The 17,065-nt window shown below is 47.0% G+C and overlaps 4 protein-coding genes across 5 annotated transcripts; 2 read left to right on the top strand and 2 right to left on the bottom strand.

Moving 5' to 3' along the window:
- The first annotated feature begins 283 nt into the window (after positions 1–283).
- LOC100827389 lies at positions 284–2,270 on the top strand. Its single transcript, XM_010236522.3, is given in 2 exon segments — positions 284–1,709; positions 2,249–2,270. Coding segments are annotated over 2 exon segments (1,389 nt in total). The 5' UTR covers positions 284–342.
- Positions 2,271–5,102: 2,832 nt separating this feature from the next.
- On the bottom strand, positions 5,103–5,771 carry LOC112271668 (zinc finger protein ZAT3-like). The gene has a single exon (XM_024461412.1). It carries the CDS (start codon positions 5,769–5,771, stop codon positions 5,103–5,105), a length of 669 nt encoding a protein of 222 aa, XP_024317180.1.
- Positions 5,772–9,794: 4,023 nt separating this feature from the next.
- LOC106866328 (mucin-5AC) lies at positions 9,795–11,740 on the bottom strand. 2 transcript variants are annotated; one of them, XM_024460472.1, is made up of 2 exons: positions 10,105–11,740; positions 9,795–9,962 (listed from the first exon to the last, which is right to left on the bottom strand). In XM_024460472.1, the coding sequence occupies exons 1-2, from the start codon at positions 11,168–11,170 to the stop codon at positions 9,943–9,945; spliced, it is 1,086 nt and encodes a 361-aa protein (XP_024316240.1). In that variant the 5' UTR covers positions 11,171–11,740; the 3' UTR covers positions 9,795–9,942. The 2 variants fall into 2 exon arrangements, with proteins under 2 accessions (XP_024316240.1, XP_014755793.1); XM_014900307.2 differs by having other exon boundaries at positions 10,060–11,739.
- Positions 11,741–14,196: 2,456 nt separating this feature from the next.
- On the top strand, positions 14,197–15,830 carry LOC100827080. Its single transcript, XM_003571835.4, has 4 exons — positions 14,197–14,377; positions 14,483–14,610; positions 15,188–15,309; positions 15,398–15,830. Exons 1-4 carry the CDS (start codon positions 14,323–14,325, stop codon positions 15,468–15,470), a joined length of 378 nt encoding a protein of 125 aa, XP_003571883.1. The 5' UTR covers positions 14,197–14,322; the 3' UTR covers positions 15,471–15,830.
- Positions 15,831–17,065: the final 1,235 nt, after the last annotated feature.

Here is a 17,065-nt window from a genome sequence, read left to right as displayed (position 1 = left end):
CATTTCCAATGCGTTTTCTAACTCAATGCTTAATTTTCTTAAAAAACCTCAAACGTACGCTCATTCGTGGACGGAGGAAGTATACCACGTAACAGCGCGAGAAAGACTAGCCGAAATCATAATCCACACAACACCCAAATAATGGTTACTACCCCAAGCAACCAGCCTGGCCCAATCTCAAGCCCAAGCCCAACCTCAAGCCCGAGCCCGAGCCCGAGCCCAACCTCAAGCCCGAGCCCGAGCTTGTGTCTCCAGTCTCCTTCGTCACCCGCGCGTCAACCTCCGCATCGCCGATTCCCCATTCGCTCGCCGCGCCTCGCCGATCCCCACAGCCCGACCGCCATGCCGCCAGCCGCCGCGCCCGCGCCGCCGGCGCCGAGCCTGGACGCGCGCACGGGCGGCCGCGTCCTTCGCCGAGCGGCTGCGCACCTCCTCCACCCGGCCTCCCTCCCGCCTCTCCTCCTCGCGGCGCTCCTGCTCCTCCTCTTCCGGTCGGCCCTCCTCGCTGGCACGCTTCGCCTTTCCTCCTTCGCCGACCGCGATCCCGCCCTCCGCTCCCTCCTCCTCCGCCTCTCCCCTCCCGCACCGCCCTCCCCGCTGCCTCCCCAGCACCACCTGCCCCGTCGCCGGTCCCCTTTCACCTCCTCCTCGTCCTCCCTCTCCGACGACGACTTCCTCGTTGGCCCCCTGGACCCGGCTTCCTCGGAAACCTCCCACTGGCGCAACGCTTCCCACCACAACATCTTCTTCACCTCCTTCTCCATCCCCAAACCCTACCCCATACCCCTCTCCCAGCAGCTTTCGGCATCCGCTTCCCCCTTCTTCCTTGCCGTCCACAATGATACCTCCTCACCGAAGCCTGCCTCGCCCCGGGGTGGTGAGCTCCGGCTGCTCGACTTGACAAGGCGTGACGCCGCGGCCATCATCAACCTCCTCGCGCTCCTCTCGTCCGCACATGTGCTCGCTATCCTCGGGTACATCACCGTGCATTCCATCGCTCTCGGAACAGTGTTCGCATCTGTAGCGGGGCGCTACTTGCCTGAACGGCGGCGAGGGTTCTTCCTCTCCGGCGCTGCAATGGGTGCCAAGCGGCTCACGGGGTTCGCATTCCTAAGGTGGGCAACTCGGGATGCGGTTGTGCAGATGCTCTGCCTGTGGTTCTTCGCCGACGTGCATGACCAGGCACAGCTGTTCAGGCTCTTTGTTGTTGCCAAACTCATGCCTTTCTCGGCATCCGCCAACCCATGGCTCACTGCTGCCATTTCAGGCCCAGAGCTCGATGGGTTCTTCATTGCGTGGGCTCTTCTTGATGCAGTTGTCTCGGTGTTATTCACGGTAGTGCCATGGGTGGTCGCCATGGATCGTGATCCTCGTCCGCCTGGTCGTAACGCTGTGAAGGAAGGCTGTTATCTTGTGTCACTGATGGCAACCGACGCTACACTGATCAAGTGCTGGGAGACAGTGGTGTGTGGCAGCATGGGGCGACTCATTCTGGTGACATTTGGTGGGAAGGTTCTTGGCGGGTTCCTCCACTCATTTGCAGAGGTGTACTTCATGGTGGTGTGGCTGATGTTTTACTTCACAGCAAGGTGTAAGGAGTCACGATTGGGTGGCCGCCAATTTGGACTCGAGGATGTGGCAACTGCTCTCAATTGATTCAAGCAACGATTGGTTGACAGTGTTACACTGGTGCTGCAATACATGAAGAGGTATAATTCATGCCTCATAATGCGCATTCATCGCACACAACAGGGCCTGTGTTGGCATAGTAGGTGTTTGTAGTTCTCTTGATCGTCCAATTTATGCTTGGATGATATATAATTCAGACGAGGGAGAGAGAACTTGACAATGCATGTATGTACAGTTTTTGCCCTCAGTGTGCAACCCATGTATAGTCACACTGTTACAACATTTGGCATACAAGAAGGGTTGTTTGGTTCCCTTTCCATGGGAGGTAGGGTGCCTTGTGATAGTTGTTGTAGCTCCAATATGATGAGTGAAGTTTATACAGTCCTTTGGTAGGCTAGCCGAATTTCCCAAGCTAGGCTGAGACTTGTGATGTTGGTTCGCACATTGGTGACTCTGCTGATATCATTGTTTTTAACCTTGTTTCATCTGCACACAGCTTCTTCTTTTTTGAGACTTTGGCTCAATAAGAATAACCCTTAAGCTTGTTTTGCGAAGAAATTGTTGACCCATTATTGAAGCTTCTGATGTCCTGGTTCTAACTATGCAATGGATATGATAGACATTTATCATTCACGGCGTGAATACATCGTCAGCACTTTTGAACATTTCCATATGCAACGTAGCATGGGGTTCTATTTATTGGATAAGTCTCTTTGAGTACCAGTATTCTTCATATTTCTGTGCCGACTTGTAGTTTTAAATCAGTAACTTACTGCGCTACCTGCTATATACTCCTTCCGATCCATAAAAAGTGCCATCCACTTAGTACAAAATTTGTACTAACTTAGTACAAACTGGGGACACTTATTATGGATTGGAGGGAGTATCTATTTATTCAGTTCATGTTTCATTTAGAAACGTTAAGCATGCTACATATGAGATACCTGAATATGTCGAGTTCTTACAGTTGCTAATTGGTCGAAAAGAAGCAACATGAACTAGAGCAATTGTTAGGGCAAGTGCAAACTTTGGATCGCTCATAAGAATGAGGATTGGATTGCTCATAAGAATAGGGTAGGATAGTCTTTCTTTTGTCATGAAAACCATTATTTTGTCACATCTTAATAGGCACTTATAGTTAATTTTTTGTTGTTTAGGAATCGTGCAAACTAAATATTTGTCCTTGTCATACCTTATTTTACTATCATGTGACAGTTCTATTTTGACATGGGCTATTTTCCAGGTTGCATCTTTACCGCACATCCCATTTAATAAATATGTCAAAAATGTATAGTTGGCTTGTGCAGAGAGGCAAGAACTGATTGTAGAAAAGTGTATACACCCCCCAATTCAAAATACAAGACATACAATCTTGTTTCCAATTATAAGCATGCCTCATTTTAGTGATAAACATTTGATCATTAACACAATTAAATTTTCTTTCTTATTCTTACGACATACATATATCATGGTCATTTCCATCTACCATTCTCTTGATATATTATTAATTCATTAATCTGTGTTCCTAGTCAAAGTATGCTGGTTCTTGTTGCAAACTGGTTTAAGGTGTGGCATTTCATTTGAATCATCACTTGTATACAATAGGCTTTAAATAATATAATCTCATAGACATCCATATTAAACATAACACCTGCATCATTCAACTACTGATAACTGTACTCTATTGCGCACACATTAGCCAATACTTGTTTTTTTTGCATTGTCAATTAGGCAATATTGCCATGCTATGGAGCAAGTGAACATTTCATGCTTGTGATTTGCTTCAATTGTGTTACACTTTGCATAGAAGACCAATATTCGACTACAAGGTGCCAGCTCTATGTGCCAGTATACAACTAGAAGATGCTAGCTCTATGTTGCTACTGGCTGGTTCGATATAAAGGAGCTCAAAGCTTGTATGAATCATCTGCATGGTTGATGCAGTCTTATGTTCTATCCAATGAATGATAAATTTTTGCAGTGCAAAGTCATACATTGTTAGTGTTTTGTGCGCTCAGTTTTCTTGTGAGGTGATAGCATGTTGGGAATTTCTAAGGTTGCAGCAGACGAGTTTTATGGGCAGCAGACGAGTTTTATGGGGTAAAAGGTGCTGCGGGTTAGTTTTCTGCTGGTGTACGTGTACCTGAACTTCTTGCCGTCTGTAAACTATTTGGAGGTTGTCCAATGTTTTTATTTAATCAGTTTGCCAATGGAATTCTGATCAATTTATCTCGTGATGCCCGTGCATGATAAGTGCTTACAGGACTTGAATTTGCTATTACCTTTCTGTTGAATTTACTTGTGCTCCTCCGGCACCAACAAACGTTTTGCTGTCTCTGTTCTCACACTGGAAATTTTGGATCTGGGCTCTGGATTGCTAGACAAGCATTAAACAAATTTCAGAGATCTTTTTTTTACAGCAGTTTCAGACATCTCAGTAGTGCAGAAGAGATATTTCAAAAGTTTCTATATTCGATGTATGCAAAAACCCGATCGATGAAACCTCCGAGTGTATCAGATGCTCCATTTTGTGAATTGCAATTGCTGCTCTGCGCAACGTCCATGCAGGGCATGGCATCACGTTGCCGTGAAAGAACACATCCTTTTTTTAGCATGAAAAGCAGAAATACTGCTTGCACAACGCCTTGTTTTGACCAGAACTACAACACATGCCGTTATCCCTTTTGCACGCATGATGAAATCACTGTCATAAAAAGAAGATCAACACCTGCCGCTGGTAAAAGAAGGACAAGAAATAGATCATTATTTCCAATCTTGACATCTTGTTGATGGACAAAATTGCTATCTTGGGAAGAAAAGCCACATGCATGACATTTAGTGCTGCACTAATGCACTAATGCAACCTTCAGGTTCTTGCTAGTATTACACAATATATCAGGAAGTGAGTGACATGCACGCTCAGCAGTCAGCAGCTTCTACTTAATTACAATTCCACACAAAAAAGCTTCTACTGAATTACTTACTCAATTCTATAATAGGTGTTGTCTTGGCATCCTTGCAGTCACTTTTTTTTGGAACTACGACAACTACTAGTACACAACTGGTTTTTAGGATTTATCACATAAAAAACTGGAGAGAGGACATGACCCATAATCAGAAGAAGGAAAATCATATTATTAGTAGATGTCACTTGTACATTAGCTAAACATCATACATTTGTACACACTGCTGGGTATTCTACAGTCAGTACATCTTACTAAGTCCAGAGCAATACAAAGCCAGTTCAGAAAGATAAGAAAACGCCCTTTCTGAATCAGCAACACCTAAAAGAAAAGGCAAACAGCAAACATCAATATACGTCGTACATATACATTACTTACATGCATACATATATATTGGAGGCAAATTTGACAAATGCCTCCTTTTTTCGTTGCACTTTGACAGAAGTGCATTTTTGTCAAGCGCGAAACAGAAGGCGGCATTCTGTCAAATATCAAACCTATGACCCATAGTTAATAGCCAAGCTTCAAATCCAGCATCTCGTTCAGGCTGCTGCCGGGTTGGTCGCTCTCCCGCACCGGCGGTGGCAGGTTGAGATCAAGCGCGGCCCCTGCCGCCGCCGCAGCCGCCTGCACTGACATTGACGCGGCTCCGCTGCTGCCTGCGCCATTGCCGCCGATCACCGCTGCGCAGGCGGCCCTCTCCCAGTGGCACCGCTTGTGGCCTCCCAGCGCCTGCCCGCTCGCGAACCCTCGGTCGCACACGCCGCATCTGTGCTCCTCGCAGTTCTCCGCCGTCGTCGCGCTAGGACCAGGAGAAGCGGAAGCAGAAGCGGCGGCGGTCTTCTTCTTCCCCTTCCCGGAGGAGAGCATGAGGAGGCTGGCGGCGACCTCGCGCTCCTGCACGCTGAAGCACTGCCCGGAGGCCCCCGGACCCGGTGGGGCGCGGACGAGGTAGGGCGGGGGCGTGATGCCGCGCCACTGGCGGTCCGGGTGGCAGCGCATGTGGCCGAAGAGCGCCTTCCAGGACGGGAACCGCTTGCCGCACTCGGTGCACGGCGAAGGCGGCGTGCTGCTGTCGGCGCCGGTGGCGGTGGGCGAGCACCGGGCCACCCTCCGCGGCTTCGACGGGATCGTCATCAGCGCGGGAGGGGGCAGCGCCAGGGTGAGCGTCAGGGACATCTCGTGGCGGCGCGGCGGCGGGGGTGGGGGTGGAGGAGGCTGAGGAGGTTCCATGGAGTTCGATGGATCGATCGCTGGGAGGTTGGGAGGGAAATGCGAATGGAAAAACCGCTACCAGTTGTGTGTTCTGTTCCTGTTTTGAGGGGAGGTAGTACCGTAGTAGTACCAGTTGTGTCGTGTGTGTTTTGTGTGTGAGTTAGCCTTTAAGCCCGCGCTAGAGGAGTAGAGGGCTTCCCGTGCGCAGCTTACTAGGTCTTCTCCAGCCCATTTGGCCCAGTGGCTATAATTCCCAGCCGGACCCCCCGCGCCAAAAAAAAAAACACGGTCTTCCTACGAAGGAAAATGGGTACCCTGCCAGGACCAGAGACGACAAGAGATGAGATTACTGCTTCCTCCGTTTCATAATTCTTATGAAAATATTACATCTATCTAGACATTTTTTTAAATAGATACATTCATTTTACGCAAATTTGAAACAAGAATTATGAAATGAAGGGAGTACGTCATAAATTCAAAATGTGGTAACTTTTAAACTAAGCATCTAATTACAATCTACTTTAATTGTTAACTTTCTCATGACAGAGCTTTATAACTTCCTCGAAAAAATGAAGACAAAGTTTCAAAACTAAATTCTCAAGATAATCCTGCCCAATGTGGTAGTTGATATGGTTGTGCCCCAATCTTTCACGGCGATCGTAGTTGCAGCACCAAGATAAGTCAATTTGGTGAGAACCCAAATTGCCAAATCCTAATTCTCAGGCGTTGAGTTGATTAAGATCCACTCCATGCCCAATAGCGATCAAGATCCACTCGGATCAGCAAGCAATCACAGATTTTGGTGCTCCCCTGACATGGGAAGCTTTTCTATTAATCTCATAGTTTCACAAATTGATCCAAAAAATAAAACTCCCTCAACCCTAGATCATCGACCCCCTTATATAGGTGGCCCAAAAACCTGTTCGGTGGGACAAGACCCCGATCCAAAAACACTTCAACTCTCCTAACAAAAAGTAATTAAAAACAAGTCTATTTGAACCTAACTCAAACATAGAGACAAAAACACAAAGCCTAAAACGCCCATACTTTTAAATGTCCTTGGCCATGCTCACTGACCAAATCGAAATAAACATGGAGGTGTCCTGAAATTGGGATTCACTTTATCCTTCTTTGGACCAACATGAGGCACCTCAGTAATAAAAGAACCAAGCTTAAACACATGAGAAGATGGGGCTGCCATGTCCTCATCAGTAGTTATGTCTTATGTCTTTATTTTAAACTTGCTAAATGCACGCATGTCGCTACCGAATTAAAAAGGAATATTACATGTATGAGTCATTTTAAATATTCATGTGATCGTTTTTTCTAATTTTATGCTAAATAAGATTTCTCAAACATTTATTGAAGAAATATTTATCCCAAAAATATAAAAGAAAACCCAATCAAAAGATCATGATACATAAATGCACTACCTTCAAATGGGTGGTAATCAAGTGACGATCCTCTAACAAGCTGCGGAGTAGTCTTGGTAGGGTGAATTGATGACCACCGACTCGGATAAAGATAAATAAAGTTATGTCTTGTAGTCGTGTCCCGTAGTTGTCCTGCGTTTGTGCCACGTGGTGGCTGCCTTGTGTCTCACGGATGGTGTCCTACCCTGCAACTTTGTCCCATGCCGTGTCTCACCGACATAAAGCACAAACATACTCATATGACAACGTCCTTTTCTTCCCCTAGCAAATGCGAGATGCGGGATCTCTTGGCTCCCGATAGGTCGAGAGGTCATCGTCATGCGGCTCCTTGCCAACGATGCCCTCCAAGATGAGCCTCGATGGCCATAACATGGATGAATCCGCCAACCCGACATGTCCAACATCGAATTTGGTCGGCATTGATTCAGAGTCGAGTGCCCAAAATCGATGCCACAATCCATGCACATAGCAAGGGCATGGAGAAGAGCAAGTAGCTTTGCCCCGGTCTCCAGGAGGTTCACCCCGGCACGCCTGAAATATATACGACGACCACAGATAACTACATATATATTTGCAGTAGTTGCCTACGATAATCAGACATCTCAAATCTGTTATAGTAGGTTAAAAACATAGTACTCCCTATTGCAAATTAATATATGGTGTATAACTTTTGTTGACCGTCAAACATCCTGTCGTTTAATCAGCTAGCGGCGAAAAATATCTGACATGTAGAGTTCAAATCAATATACTATGAAGAGATATTTTGCATTGAATCCAATGATCTTGAAATCATGGATGTTGATAGTTTTTGTTATAAGGTTGATTGAAGTTTGATCAGTCAAACAAAACAAAAACTATTTTCCTTACATTTTGGAGCAAAAGAAGTAAATCTTGCACGCACACAAGGCTTCTGGTAGTGGAGTTCGTACAGCCATCTACATCCATGCGACCATATGCCGTTTACCGGTGTAGGTGTCTGTCATGCTCATTCATGTATGCTTACTATAGCCTAGCCTAGCTAGCGCCTAGCTATTTAGCTCACAAGGACCGAACCTCCGGTCGATGGTTTTGGGTGCCATTGACGTTAGCTGCCTACGACTGCGACGTCATTGACGTGAGCATGTTTTGCACAATGTCCCTGACTACTCCACGCAAACAACTAATGACAATTTCCAAAAAACAAACAACTAAGGTGGTTTCTTCGCCTCCTCGTTGCGCCACGGAGGTTGTTGCTGTCTGTTTTTGTTTATCAGTTTGCCGGCCTGGAGTTGGACGGTTTGTGTGTAAGTCCGGAGGAATGCATGCACGTCAACACGTGTTGTTTGGTCGATGTGCTGGCTCTCTAGAGCTCTCATGTGCCCGTGTGCTGGCATTTTTATAAGTCAGTAACTGTGAGCACCTCTAGATCGACTCAATAAAACAAGATTTTAGGATTAAAAGACGATTCACTGGAGGAACTCAGAGGGAAGTGGAAGTCAGAGATTCAGAGGAGGAAGATGAACAGTAGCTTCCTAAGCTAACACCATGCCTTCGGCCGAAGCCGCCACCCATTTGTTCCTAGCCGGTTCTTCTCGTAGCCTCTTCCAGGTATACGTAGTTGGTTCAATTCTTAGGATCCAGGTGGCCCATTAGCCCATCCAATCGAAGAGGTCGCTGACAATCCCCAGGGTCCCATGATGCACGCGGGGCGAGTCGAATCCATTTGAGAACCAGTTCATCATGAGCCCATTTCAGTTGCAGTGCTTGTGGAGCTTGAAGGTACGCCCAAGAGAATTTACCAGTTTTAGAATGAGGCAGTCCTTGTAGTGGTGTTCCACCAGAGGTGACAGGGGAGATCCACCAAGCAATAACCCACCGAAATTATTCATACAGTGGAGCCTCTCCAGGGGTGTAAAACAGAGTGGTCTGCTGCAAGAATCTTGTATGAAATAGCCAAGCAATCATCCACTGCAGCAGCTCAAACAACAATGAGCAGGCATGTCGTTGCTGAATGTCTTCTCTGTTGCATAACACAGTAGCTTGCAGAGGTGGAAATGCATTCACAATATCAAGAGTAGGAGTACTGCTATATTCTGCTGGAGCAATGCGAAGAATAAAACATGAATTCCTCGTCATCATATTGTCCAAGAAGCAGAATGGTTGTGCTGACTTAGTGTTGTAGACAATGGTTGCTGTAAAAACTAGCACCATCCTGAAACTTTTGGAGAAAAAATTCAGATCTGCACGTGTAGTATAGACCACCAAACTTATGGATGCCAGAGAATCAGATGTATCAGTTCCTTTATGAAGAATGACGATGCCACTTGAACAATGATGATGCAGATCAGCAACAATATCAATAAGAGACAATAATGCAGCAAATAAGACCATGAGTAGCTGATTCCCCTTGCAGCTAAACTTTCTGAACCAAGAATTCTCAGGCAAACCACCAATGAACTGCAGCAAGATAGGTCTATCCTCAGTGCTCCTCCATAGCATCTTCTGCTTGTAACTATTATCGTGAATAGCTTCAAATTTTTCTGAGATCAGACAAGGAAAATATGGTGCCATAGTGTCGAACCAAGAACTACACTTGCTAGGTACCGTTCGACTGTTCCAATGAATTTCAGAAGTAATGGAAGGATATAGAACTGCAATAGAATGAGAGCCAACTATGCACTGATAACCATCAACTGCTAATTTCCCAGGATCCCACAGTGATGTCAAGCTCGTATTGCTAGAACTGTATTGAAATTTAATGGCCTGGTCAAATGGGAAACCTCCACTAGCAGTAGTAAACATAACAAACAACATGGCCCTATTTCCTTGAAAATAACCACCTGGATTCCACGGAAGCAATGGTAATGTAGAAGCAAACTGCATACCATCAACCACTGAAGATGCCCTCGCCTCTTGTTGATGCGGTTCTCCATAGAAACGTGCAAACGAAGGCCATGGTGGCTGCAACAGCAGGCTAACATGCAGCGGCACCTTGCATAGCAACTCACAGAAGCAACCCAGAAGCACGCTTGACGTAGAGGCTGCTGCAACGGTGATGGTCCTGGGGTACACCAAGGACGTGGAGGAGGTGGTAGGCATGAGGGCTGTCGGCGCCATTGGAGATGGTCTTGCGCCGCTGACAGAGGTAGACAGCACCGAGTGTTGGACATCTTCATGCATCACGCACGCAGCCGAGACAGTTTCAGTCTTAGTTTCCGTCAGGTCGCCTCCCAAGCAAAGCGCCGAACACGTGGTGGGCCGCAAACTCGCAAGGTCGAGCTCAGTCGTTGCCGTCCACGCGGATGCAGCAGGAGTGGTAGCCGTTGGCGCCGAGGTGGGTGCAGACCTTGCGGCGGAGGCCGCAGCCGTCGGGGTGGTTGTAACTGTCTCCCTGTCGACACACACGGGCTGGACGGATGCCGATGTCAAGCCCACGAGCGCGGCCGCGGCTGCAGGGGCGGACGGATCGGACCGCGAGGAGGTCGTCGGCGATGTAGTCCCTTGACTGTTCGTAGCCGCCTTCCGCTCAGCACGTACAGCAGCAAGCGCGTCGTCGAACAAGGCTTCAAACCGAGCGGCCCACTTGTCCTTCTGCGACTCGGCGTGTGGAGCCGTTGGGAAGGGTGTGGCCGTGGCCGTGGCGGCGCGGCCGGTGGCGGGGACGACGGTGGAAGGCGCCGATGCCGCTGTTGCGACGGGGCGTGCACGGGAGCGTGGAGGCGAGCTAGCGCTTGTTGGAGAGGTGACGATGCCGTCTCCTTCGCCTTCACCAGCGCCATGTACGCAGCCCACTCCTTGTGGCAGTTGTTGGGGTCGGCCATGGCGAACTCTCGCATAGCCTTCATCAGCAGGATCTCGTGCTCCATGATTGGAGCTCGAGGAGGGATTTTCTGGATTTTGGGGGGAAATTTTGAAAGGGTGGTGTATGGCTCTGATACCAAGTGTGAGCATCTCTCTACTAGATCGAATCAATAGAACAAGGTTTAGAATTACAAGACGATTCACTGGAGGAACTCAGAGGGAAGTGAGATTCAGAGAAGGAAGATGAACAGTAGCTTCCTAAGCTAACACCATGCCTTCGGCCGAAGCCGCCACCCATTCGTTCCTAGCCGGTTCTTCTCGTAGCCTCTTACAGATATATGTAGTTGGTTCAATTCTTAGAATGCAGGTGAGTCAAGCCCAACAAGACGGTCCAGTCGAAGAGGTTGCTGACAGTAACTGCCTGTTCTGGTGTCTTCTTGCGTCTATATAAAGCCGTCGTTGACTGTTGTTGCTGTCTGGCTTTGGGTTTTATCTTCTGCTGATTGAGCAGCTTTTGATTCTGCACCTGGGATTTCGTCTGTTCTGGCCTCCCTGGGATTCGGTTGCCGGTGAGTCGTCAGAGATTTGTTTGTGCTTGTAGTGTTTTGCTTCCGACAGTTTACGTCTTTCTGCAAGTTTTCTTGGGTCCCGGAGGTACATGAAGCATAAATATCAGGTTTTCGACTACCAGCAACAGCATTCCAATGATCCTCGATTGGTTTCACCCAAGGTTCTGTGGCATACTTTTCTACCCACTCTCCGTTCAACAAAAGATGTTCAACAAAAGATGTCTCAAGTTTGTTATAATTTGGATGTATCTAGACATGACTTAGTGTATAGATACATTTAAATTTAGTGTTGAGACATTTTTTATTGGACCGAGAAAATAATTAATTTATGCCTCCGTAAAGACATGCTCAGGTGATGCAATACCACAATAAGAGACAGCCATCCCCATATCAAGGAGAAGCATCCATTCATCGATCACAAAATTCACACGACATATTCTTGCAAACCTGTTTAGGTACTACATCCCGAGCGTTGGGCTTGCCCACGCCAGAAGAAGAGCCTTGCGGCAGGGTCGGCCGGGAGAGGCTAGCAGTGGCAGCCTCGAGAGTTTGAGATGCAGTGGCAGAGGTCCGGACTACAGAGCCGCCGCCTGATGTCGCATCCATGGAGCCGCCGCTCGAGCCGCCCAAAAACATTCGCACTGCAGAGCCGCCTCTCTGTTGGCTCGCCGCCATCGAGTCCCTCATCGGCCATCGCAGATCTGGTACGTGGAGGAAAGAATGTGGAGATGAACAGCCGGATCTAGATGGGATGAAGGGAAAGAGGAAGAGGATTTTTTTTACTAGGCCAAAATTTAAGGTGTGGGGGACAAGTTATTACTCAATCTTAGTTTAGTATTCTCAGAAAAAGAAACCCAATCTTAGTTTAGTCGGCGATGGGCCCTGTTGTAATTTTATTTTTATTGAATCGCCTACATTGTGAACTTAACTCCGATAATTATTGCTTGCATGTTGAATTTGGCCTTGGCACCGTACATGGTTATGCCATCATCAAACAATGGTGCTAATGTATTCCAGAATTAATTTAGACCGTCTGAGTTGCCATCACGCCTATCACATAGGCAGACGTTCCCTAATGTGATGAACCAGAGGCCGACCCAAAATATTAATTCAGAGGAAAAAATTCAGAGGAACAACACAGGTACCTTCAATCTTCATGCATGGATCTGCAGGTGGTGAGCGTCCATTAAACGAGATGGCAAAATCTAGGACGATAGGTCCTAATCAAATTCTCTCGTCGGTCGGGATCAATAGGGGAGAGGAAGAGAGTAGAGAGAGAGAGTATTGTTTGGATATACGTAGAAGAGGATGACGCAGGCCCAAAAACCCGGAACAAACCACCGAACGATCAACCAATAATACAAAATTAATTTAGATAAATTAATTTTTACTGTGCCCGCAGCCCGTTAAAAGGTGGGAGTAACTACACCCCGGACTAAACATGAACCTATTCTAAGAGTTCCTCTTTACCTTAAACATGAACTATTCCCAACTACCGCCTCCTACCACCGACGCAGGCGAGCGAGCGGCGGGGGAGGCCGACGCGAAGGAGCCCGCGGCACCTCCTCCCGACACGCCCCCCGGCTACCACCTTCTTCCCCCGGCGCGGGCGAGTGAGCAGCGGCGGAGGTCAACGCGAGCTAGCCCGCGACAGAACCGGCGAGCTACCTCCCGTCGCGGGCGAGCGGACCTTCTTCTCCGGTGCGAGCGAGCGATCGACGGCGGAGGCAATCGGTAGTTCTACGATATATTTTGAACCACTTGTTGGAATGATGCAAATTATACAGCGTTGGAAAGTTATGAACCAGGCACAACTTTTTTGTTTATAACGTTTTTGCTAATTCTTAACGGTTTAAAAGCAGTTTGCAAATTACCGTCCACCAGATTAAGACCAAACAAAAAACAGCGGACGGTGTTTCTACGATATATTTTGAAGCACTTGTCGGAATGATGCAAATGATACGGCGTTGGAAAGTTATGAACTAAACGCAACTTGTCGTGTATAAAGGTTTTGCTAATTCCTTACGGTTTAAGAGCAGATTTCGAATTACCGTCCGTTGTTCGAAATCGATAGGAAGTTCACAGAATATAAACGAGAAAGATATAATCTGCAGAAGTTTAGTTCGGCCAAGAAGTTCACATTTTTTTTGCGTATTTTTCTCTGGTTCAAATCTCAAAACCGACCTACATTTGGTTTTGGTGGAGCGTCAGCGGCCCGGTTGGATCCTATCCGCATCCGGATATATATATGCATGAGCGTGACTCATCAAAGAACACTTGGTCATGTGTACTCTCGCACATACGGCGTAGTACCAATTTTCGTCTAAGCTGGCGTAGAAAAGAGGTTGTTAAATATGCATATATATGCCGAATGCCGATAACGATGACCTGCACACACGATCGAAAGGATATATGCATGGTGACAAAACAGCCGCACGGCATACGTACCACGCAACACTGACTACTGCCCCGGCATGCATGCATGGCCTACACGCGTACGATGTGTACGTACGTACTCATGTCGGCGTGTACATGGATATGGCCTGGTTCAAGCTTATCCGCGCTTGCTAAGTACAGTAGTATAAAATGACCAGCTGCTGAGGCTTGCCACCATATGTGACTTCGATCTCTCATACACACACACACGCACACACGATATTCTTTCTCCAAATACGTACACATAACGATCGGCCAAGCTGTTTGATCGATCGCACACGGCGAGGCAGGAGCTCCATGGGTTCTCTGATGGCTGGCTGGAGTTCACAGGTGCTCGCCGACGACGACAAAGGTTAATTAATTCTCCCGGCCACTCTATATGTGCGTGTGTGTGTCTCTTCGTATATTAATAGGCTAGCTTGTGTGCAATAAAACCAGCTGTTGCATGTGTGTATAGTTCGTTTCATGAGGAACCGGTCGCTGACCAAGGAGGACGTGGACGCCTTCTGGAGGCAGCAAAAGAAGCCGGACGCCGAGATCGTCGTCGTCAGCTCGCCGCCGCTGATTGCCTCCCCTCCCCGTGTGGTAAGTACTATCGGTTGCAGGCATGTATCTAATTATTTCCCTTCTGCTTTTGCATATATTTGAACACATGCATGTATATGTGTCATCCCAACAATCCATTGGTTCCTAAAAAAGAGAGGGAACGGACTTGAAAATAATAACAACCTCTTGGACAAGTATTACTCCCTCTTTCCAACAAATTAAAAATATTTCAAGTTTATCAAAATTTAAATTTATCTAGACATGACTTGGTATATAGATGCATTCAAATTTAGTCAAAATTGAGACATCCTTTGTTGGATGGACTAGTAGTAGTTTTTTTTCACCTTGTTACTTAAGACTTCAAAAAGATCTATAATTCCTTATAGTTGGTCCCACAAAAGCATGGTGCTAAGTCATTGTCCAATAGTGAATGTAGCTATTACTTAGGCTTTTGGTGTCGGTGTAGTATCAGTTTCTCTCTGGAGAGAGAAATTAATCATCTTTGTAATTTTGCTTTTGCTTTAACATTTACATCATCAAAATGTTGCCTTGTCATGTTGTAGTAACAGTTGACTCAGCTTGTTGGAGATGTCCTAACTAAATAACGTTTTGGCAGGAGAGACCGATGCCCATGCGTGTGTCGACTCTTCCTCACGCCCTTTCATCGCCGCCGGCGATGACTAGTGTCGTCCACGGCAACGGCGATGCCGTCGCAAGCCCCAACAAGAGCCGCAACTGGTACGCACCTTATGCATGTGCATATATAGTGCATACATATTTAACATGCATCGATGGATCAATGTAACTCAATCTTGCATTCTTACAGGTGGACGAGGAGTAGCTCGGCGTTCCTCAATGAGTCACCATCGCAGCATGCAGAAAGAATTTGTCCAGAGTGACCAAAGGTTAACGTAGTGGGCTAGAGACGGGAGGTGACTCCTGCAAAACCATCCGTCCATGCATGCACAGCTCTGAGCCGCTGACGATCGACAAGCTTTTCCATGGCGAGTTTTTTTTAGCGAAATGGCGAGCTGTACGTAGCAGCTTGCGAGCGTGTCCAAAATCAACTTGCTGACATGGACCCAAGAATTCTTCGGCCCGCAACCGCTTAGGGTCCCTGAATTTTTTGACCCGCAACCGTCCGTCGAAAAAATTTAGTACCACCTCGGAAGTCGACAACCAATCATGACAGCATAAATAGTCTTGTACCATACACCGTTGAACTTCTATTACAACTCAGCCTCTCTGTGCCTGATTGACCTGCTATCCAATATTCATAAACAATTTCGATGATGTTCTGCTAAGTTTTCGCGCATTTGGAGATAGGGGCATTTGCCCCCCCCCCCCCTCGTCTCCCTCTCATCTGGAGAATCAATTTGCCAAGGCATGTGGAACCTGACAATTAGCAACCACGTGTGTTGATTACACATTTGGCCTCTGATCGTGGCTCACAAGAATGAGCGTATCGAAGACGTCGTGGGCGAATCCACCAACAATTTCAATGATGTTCTACCAAGTTCTCGCGCATTGGGAGATAGGGGGCATTTGCCCACCCCCCTCCCCTGCATCTACCGGAGAATTAGATGGCCTACCCGAGCAGGCTTTTTATTTGGTGGGTAACATTGATGAAGCTAACACGAAAGCTATAACCTTAGAAGAGGAGAACAAATCAAAGAGATGAAATTAAATCTTTATGTACTGACTCCTAAGCGAATTATTTGGGATTGTTAAGTCCGAATATCAATATGGTAATCTCCGTCGATTACCAAAAACAAGTCATTTATGGATATTGGCAGTAAGTATGTGCAGATCCAGTATAGGGTCTTTTTCACTCCACAAGGATCAAGATCAAATGAATACTTATGGTAAAAAAGATAGGGAAATTCTTGATTCTTCAACGTCGAATCGAATCATGTCCAACGGCCATTGGAATTTTATCTATCCTTCTATTTTTCAAGATAGTTCGGATTTGTTGGCGAAAAAGCAAGAGATAGGCTCGCCATCCATTACAATATCATCAAGAACAAGAGAAAGAATTCATGTCCTGTTTGGGGATTTCGATTGCCAAGACACGTGAAACCTGACAATTAGCAGCCACGGGCGTTGATTACACATCCGGCCTCTGATCATGACACACGAGAATGAGCGTATCGAAGATGTCGTGGGCGAATCCACCAACAATTTCGATGATGTTCTGCCAAGTTCTCGCGCATTGGAGATAGGGGGCATTTGCCCCCCCCCCCCCTCGCATATCCATGTCATCTGGGGAATTCATTTGACCCGTGAAGAAGGGCGTGTATCCCTCTGCGCAGTAACAAGAGGTACGTGAAAAAGGGCGTGTATCCCTCTCCGCAGTAACAAGAGGTATACGATGTACGTGAAGAAGGGCGTGTATAAGGAGAAGGAGACCATCATGGTGAGCCAAAACACGTGAAACCTGACAATTAGATATTCTTTCTAATCTTGTTCTTTAGCCTATGGTATTAAACTTGTC

The sequence above is a fragment of the Brachypodium distachyon genome, chromosome 3 (genome assembly GCF_000005505.3).
Source record: "Brachypodium distachyon strain Bd21 chromosome 3, Brachypodium_distachyon_v3.0, whole genome shotgun sequence".
NCBI lineage: Eukaryota > Viridiplantae > Streptophyta > Magnoliopsida > Poales > Poaceae > Brachypodium > Brachypodium distachyon.
Note: the sequence above shows the minus strand (reverse complement) of the source record. Positions and strands in the feature narration are given on the sequence as shown.

What these genes read in the sequence shown, in the direction of transcription:
- LOC112271668 (XM_024461412.1), bottom strand. Translation starts at nt 5,771, where the DNA reads ATGTCCCTGACGCTCACCCTGGCGCTGCCCCCTCCCGCGCTGATGACG.
- LOC106866328 (XM_014900307.2), bottom strand. Translation starts at nt 11,170, where the DNA reads ATGCTCACACTTGGTATCAGAGCCATACACCACCCTTTCAAAATTTCC. An exon ending in ATTGCTTCCGTGGAATCCAG is followed by an intron (nt 9,963 to 10,059) that starts GTGGTTATTTTC and finishes ATTTCAATACAG; the next exon opens with TTCTAGCAATACGAGCTTGA.
- LOC100827080 (XM_003571835.4), top strand. Translation starts at nt 14,323, where the DNA reads ATGGGTTCTCTGATGGCTGGCTGGAGTTCACAGGTGCTCGCCGACGAC. An exon ending in GCTCGCCGACGACGACAAAG is followed by an intron (nt 14,378 to 14,482) that starts GTTAATTAATTC and finishes ATGTGTGTATAG; the next exon opens with TTCGTTTCATGAGGAACCGG. An exon ending in TTGCCTCCCCTCCCCGTGTG is followed by an intron (nt 14,611 to 15,187) that starts GTAAGTACTATC and finishes ACGTTTTGGCAG; the next exon opens with GAGAGACCGATGCCCATGCG.